This window comes from Teleopsis dalmanni, chromosome X (assembly GCF_002237135.1).
Source record: "Teleopsis dalmanni isolate 2A chromosome X, ASM223713v2, whole genome shotgun sequence".
NCBI lineage: Eukaryota > Metazoa > Arthropoda > Insecta > Diptera > Diopsidae > Teleopsis > Teleopsis dalmanni.
The window spans coordinates 96735340-96742011 of NC_051848.1; the positions used below are offsets into that span (position 1 = coordinate 96735340).

General features: G+C 25.4%; 1 protein-coding gene across 1 annotated transcript; it reads left to right on the forward strand.

Moving 5' to 3' along the window:
* Positions 1-2072: 2072 nt before the first annotated feature.
* Positions 2073-3018, forward strand: LOC119688746 (lipopolysaccharide-induced tumor necrosis factor-alpha factor homolog). The gene is made up of 3 exons (XM_038103414.1): positions 2073-2085; positions 2604-2742; positions 2821-3018. Exons 1-3 carry the CDS (start codon positions 2073-2075, stop codon positions 2918-2920), a joined length of 252 nt encoding a protein of 83 aa, XP_037959342.1. The 3' UTR covers positions 2921-3018.
* Positions 3019-6672: the final 3654 nt, after the last annotated feature.

Below are 6672 nucleotides of genomic sequence, written 5' to 3' on the forward strand. Positions count from 1 at the left end.
TCAATTAATAATAATATAAATAATATAAATATTATAAATATTATAAATATATTGAAGTGATTTATTTTCTATTTAGATTATTTTGACTAGATTATTTTGACCAAAATAGACACATTCCCCATTCCGACACGCACATATTGACATCAGTTTTTGAATACATAAAAAAATGTTTGAACACAGCTGATCAGGGCAAAATAAATTAAAGTTTAGAATAGAGTAAAACACCCAACAAGTAAGAAGAGCACAAATTAGAGGAGAGCAGTTGCCCTCCTCTAAACAAAAAACAGTTGAAAAGACAAAGTTTAAATTAAATAATTTATTTTCTTTTTGTTTTTCGGCACTTTTGCACGTGTTTTTTTTTTGTTTTCTTTTTTTGTATTTTTATCCATTGGCGTCTAAGCCAATGATTTCATTGTTATCATTTTTTTTTTCAAATAAAAAAATATTTTAAAAAAATAAATAAAAATTAGAACAGTTTAAAATATTAAATATTTCTATATATACCCAGTAGAAAACGGATCGATCCGTCATCGAAGACGTCTTCAAGACATGGATACATACATGAAGACCGATCGATCCAAATGTATGACGGTCTTCGAAGACACTTTCATACAAATTAGCCAAATGTCTTCAATGAATTTTTGCGTACATGTCTCGAAGACCGTCTCGAAGACCATGTCTTGCATAACGGACGCATTCGACAGAAAGTTGTGCGCTCTTAGTGCAGTGCTCATATAATTTTTTCACCCTTTTTTTATTTCTACTCTTTTATTGCGCTCTTTAAATTTTAAACGAATTTCAATTTTCTCTTTAAATAAGTAGAAAGAAATTGTTGTATTTTGTACTTTTATTTATTTTATATAATAATTTCTTAAATTACATTCAAAATTAAAAGTTTTAAAAATAAATTATAAATTTTATTATAAATTATTATAAATTTTATTAAGATATTAAAAATAAACTAGTAAAAACTAGTAAACATAATGAAAATTAATTTAAATAATTAACTTAATATAACTTAACATATCTAAAATTAACTAAAACTAATATAAAATAATTTATAGCATTTCGCTATCATCAATTGTTGAAGTTTTATATGTTTTCAAAAGCGTTGAAAAGGATTTTGGTACAATTAAACCTTCTGATCTTAAGAGTTCTAAAATATCATTACCACAACGCCTGTTAATCCTGTGTTTTTTAAATATAACAGCTAATTTTTCACAAGTGTTTTCAGTTTTTTTATTTTCAACATCCTTTGTTTCGTTTCTAAAACAACTTTCACTGGAATTATTGTCTTCAATATTAATATCAATATATTTTCCAGGAACTAAGTCACTATTTAATTTGTATTGATTTAATTTCTTTTTTTTTAATATTTCATAGTTTAATGATATTGTTTCTTTATTCATTTTGATTTTTTTAATATTTATTTCACTACACTTCAAAATTATTGCGTCAATTCATTTATAAAACATAGCGTCATCTGAGGCAAAATTCAAATACGTTGCTATGAACACTAAAAATGAGAGAGAAAGCAAAGAAAGAGTATTTACATTCATGTTTTGAGCAATTGTTTTGCAAATTTGCTTGAAAATGCGGACGCGGTATCAAAGACCGTCTTGAAGACAATGTCTTCGAAGACCACTTTTTCTACTGGGTAATATACATATATGTGTGTTTATGTTAAAATAGAACATTGAAATGGAAATATGGCTCTCAGAGGAGCATAGCACTGCGACTGAAGTACCTCTTTGATGATATAATATAAAGTATAAATATATATAATCATATAATAAAATAGTTGTATGCATTATTTTGTGAGGTATTTAATTAAACTAATTAAGTAAAAAATAATTTATAGAAAACAATTTACATGAATTTACATTTTTTATTCAGATAATATTGTTACTGAATTTAATTTGAAGCATTTTTTTAGAATAAATAATTATTATTATTATTTAAACAGGAAATAAATAATAGTGCTTCATATAATATAATTTTATATTTATCCTACATATATTAGAAATCGTAATATAATTCATATCTTGCTCCCAAAAATTTTGAAGACAATCATGCGTATATATGGTATATTATTATAATATAGCATACTGTATTACTAGTGTCATTTCTAAGTGGCAAATCTGAATTTGCTCTCGATCTGTAGTTTTTTGTCCGAATAATGTGCCCCAATCGAACATGTTTATGGTAATCTCTACATATTGTTGTCAAGATCATAAAGCAGTTGTTAATTTCAGTATAATCTTACTAATCTGGCAAAAAATGTAGTGTTTTAAATTAATCTTGGGTGTTATAAAAAAATCTAGAGTGGTACAAATTAGTCTCGAGTGATATATAATTTACGAAATATTAAACAATCGAAAATAAAAATGGTATTAAAAGTAAAAAACTAGGGTAAAGAAGTTACGCTAGATTTGCCAATCCTAAATGAAATAAGTACTTTTATAATTATATTATGTTATATGTGTACCAGATCTATATTCCATTCATCATTTCTTAAAAAATGTTCTGAAATTACTGCATTTACTCTTTATTTGCATTAAAGAATTAATTATTATATTACTTTTATTGGTTTTTTTAATTAGCTGCACCAACTATATTACAACTTGGTCCAAAAGAGATGATAACTTTTTGCCCATCATGTCAAAGTAGAAATATGACCAGAATTGTACATGAAAGCAATTCTAGAACTCACTTAATTGCTGGAATATTGTGTCTACTGACGTAAGTATAAGTATATACACTTCTAGAAAAATAGAAACACAAACATATTTATTAATTATATTATCTTTTCTAATTCAGTTGCTGCTGCTGCTGCATCCCTTACTGCATGGACAGTTGCAAAAGTTCTCTACATTACTGCACTCAATGCAATGCGTACCTGGGCTCATATTCCAACTAAACTTGATTAAAATAACTATAATATTTCATATATGAGAACTAATTAGTTTTTCCATTTATTGTTCAAGACACCAAAATATATTATTATTCGAAATATAGTATAAACTATTTATGCTTATTATTTATATAAATATATATAGCAAATTATAATAACTAATGTCATCTACCTAAAAAAAATTTATATTTATATTTTAAAAATTTAAATCAAATATTATATATACAGTATAATTCGCATATAATTCGCCTCGAATCGTTTGCAAAGATATTAGAGGCAGCTATCTTTCTTTTTTAAAGGAAGTTGTTATTTTTGTTTAAACTGCAACCGCTTTTATAGATAAATTTAAAAATCTATTCTCCAAAGATGTAAGGTTTGGCCAAAATTCTTCGCAATTATTTTGAATGCAAAGACGCTTCAGTACCTTAATGGCGAACAAACCTTACTTTTTTTGTTTGCAATTTCATTACCTAGGTGGCGCAACTGAGTTAAACGATATTCATAGAAAATGGCAATTATATTCTGCCGATACGAGATGCTTAAGTGCAACAGGCAGCTAACTTGGATGCAGCAAACATAATTATTTTCATACAAATGAAGCCATAAATGCAGAAAAAAATATAATCGATGTAGCTAAGCATCGAGGCAGCTAAGCGAATTATACTGTATATATAAACCTTTAAAACATATTAACAATATTTTTAAGATAAGATGCAAATATTTATGTTGTTTAATTTCAATATAAGAATGTTTTAAAAATGACTATATACGAGTATAGCTAAGTAAAGCATGTTTTTCATTATACAGCTTTAAAGTTCTTTGATAAATGGAATTTTACATTTAAGAGACCTATGGATATAAGTCTTTTTAAATAATATACAGTTGTTAAATTTGAAAACAATTTATTTTTCTATACAATAAAATAGTAATACTATTAAAATATTAAATAAAAAACGAATTAAATTATATATCTATTTAATAAATCTATTTGTTACATATTTTTTATTCATTATTTATTAAACGATAAAATAAATTCACAAATTATTTTTAATTTATATTTATAAATTTCTCGGTAAGTAATAAGACTAACACCTAAAACACAAAATTTTTTTTTTGCAATGAACAGCTTTATTTATCAGTAGAGGCTTTCTCCATAGCTATATAATCATTCCTGAAATTTCTTTACATATTCGAAAAACATTTTTTATAAAATATTTTGAAAATAACTTCTTTATTAAAGTAAAATATTTTTCCTGATATTACTATTTAAGATCCACAAGCAGTAACAATTCTTGGAGCGAAATCTGTGTAATAAGTACAGGAAGTACAGGCGATTGAAGTGTTACCTATTTAAGAGACCATATCTTTTTTGTGTGAAATTATTTTTTATTACTTCATATTACAAAAATTTGTGAAAATAATCAAAATTTCAGAATCCATTCACTGTAGCTCGATGCAGCCACCTTCATTTTTAATCATTCTTGGTTCACACGAGCTATATCAGACGGTGCCGAGATTTTTTAGAACGTCCATGGTCTACGACTGAAATATAAGCGTGCCAACTGCTCTAAACCAACTTCCAAAATAATTTCCCAACAATAAATCGCATTGACTGTGACATCAGGTTCGATGAAAATGTTTGGAGATCGTCCATCAGCATTCATAGCTGCCCATTCCATTACTTAAGATGGAAAATTTCATCCGGCTATACCACCCTTAAAGTGTACCCAAATAAATTCTTAATAAGAAGGCCTTTATATATCGCCGATTAAATGTGATAGATCAGTGATAAGGACATATTTATGGACGTGTTTACTTGTGAGTTTGTTAAAAAAAACTGACAACTTCCTTCTCTCAACGTTAAGTCCATGTTTGTAAATAAGCTTAGTTCGCAATACCATAGAAAATCGTTTAAAATAATGGTTTTGCTTATATTAATATTATGTTACATCCATGAATTTCCAATCTGTTCAAACCTAGGCATTGATGAAAACATATTAAGACTACTGCTTCCATTTATCTATCAATAAAATTTTTCGACACCTGCAATTACTTTTTCTATGGCAATTCTTATTTAATTATACCCGTCACATTAGAATATTTATATATATAATAAAGTATTCAATAATAAAATTTATTTATTATATTATTTTTTATTTATTTTACATATTTAATAACATTTCAAGAATAAGAAATAAAATTAAAAAGAACTTATAAATTATTATTCGTATTCTTGCAATGCAGGATATTTATAGAACTATTGCATATTTTTTAGCTGCATTATAATTTTTCTTCACCTACATAATATCTACAATCTATCTTTGATAATTATCTTTCCTTGTGAAGCAAAAAACATTTAGGGTGAACTCTCAATTTTGCTTTATATGTTAACGTCACAATAATTGTATCTTCAGTTGTAAAACCGCGTTAGAAGTGTAGAAGTGTAGAAGACTTCGCAACTTTAAAAGTAAAATTACAAACTTCAATGCAAAAAATTTTCGGTTCATATAAAGTTTAAAAAAAAAGAAGTGCTTAAAATAAAACTAAATATAATTTTTTAATTACACATAAAATATAAATATGGGCGAAAATCAACTCAGTTCTCAAGTTTTATTTAACAAAAATTCAGAAATCGTAAAACCAGAATTTCTGTCAAGTCTGTATACCTAATAATTATATATAAACATTTATTATTTAATAATAAGCAATTATTATTAATATTTTTTTTATATTACATTTAATACAATTCGAATTATTTGTGACATTAACAGCTACTAATTGAAACATTAATTAAATTCAGTACTCCTTTACGTTGCTTAGTATGAACATTTGTAGAATACACGCAGATATTTTATAAATTTCTTAACAAAAATGATTAATCTTTACTTTCAGATCAAAATGTATTACCATTTGGCCCTGAGCAAACCATCGCTCGATGCCCAGGTTGTTCTCAAGTTGGTTTAACCTATATTAAACATAAATCCAACATGATTACACACGTAATTGCAACATTATTTTGCATAAGTGGGTGAGTTGATTAGTTTCTTCTTTTCAATTTCATATACAAGTGATAAATATTTTGTCATGTTTATTAAAGAACTTAATAGACAAATAAATTCAATTAAAAAAATATTTTAAAATGCTTAAGTTCCAGTTTAGTGTATTTAATAGTATTTACTACTAGAACATGGCGTCTTAACACGCACATCTTATTGTTCTGGTGTCATATATATTCTATTTATGGAGAACCCCGCTATTCTCTCAAATTCTCTAAATTTTTATTAAATTGTTTTATATATTATTTTCTATTATATTTGTCATTATAAAACCTTTTCTAATACATCTTCAATTGAATATTTTTTTTAACGACAATTTTTTCAGTTTTTTAAAAAACATTAATGCCGAAATTTCGGTCTTTATTATGAATATATTTGATACAACAAATACAACAAATTTTTATTAAAAAAGTTAATAGGAAACACTAACCTCATAAACAATCTCTTGAAATTGATTTTCGGGTATAAAAAATATAAGCTAACAATATTTCATTTATGTGCAGTGAAAACTCTTTTAAACAGTTCCCAAAGGGACCAATGTTTAAGAGCTTTCACTTTTTATATGTATATATAATGCATGGATATAATATATATATATATATATAATATATCTTTTATTAACATATAATAATTATATAACATTATACATTATATACATTATATATATATATATATATATATATATATATATATATATATATA

What these genes read in the sequence shown, in the direction of transcription:
- LOC119688746 (XM_038103414.1), top strand. An exon ending in GGAATATTGTGTCTACTGAC is followed by an intron (nt 2,743 to 2,820) that starts GTAAGTATAAGT and finishes TTTCTAATTCAG; the next exon opens with TTGCTGCTGCTGCTGCATCC.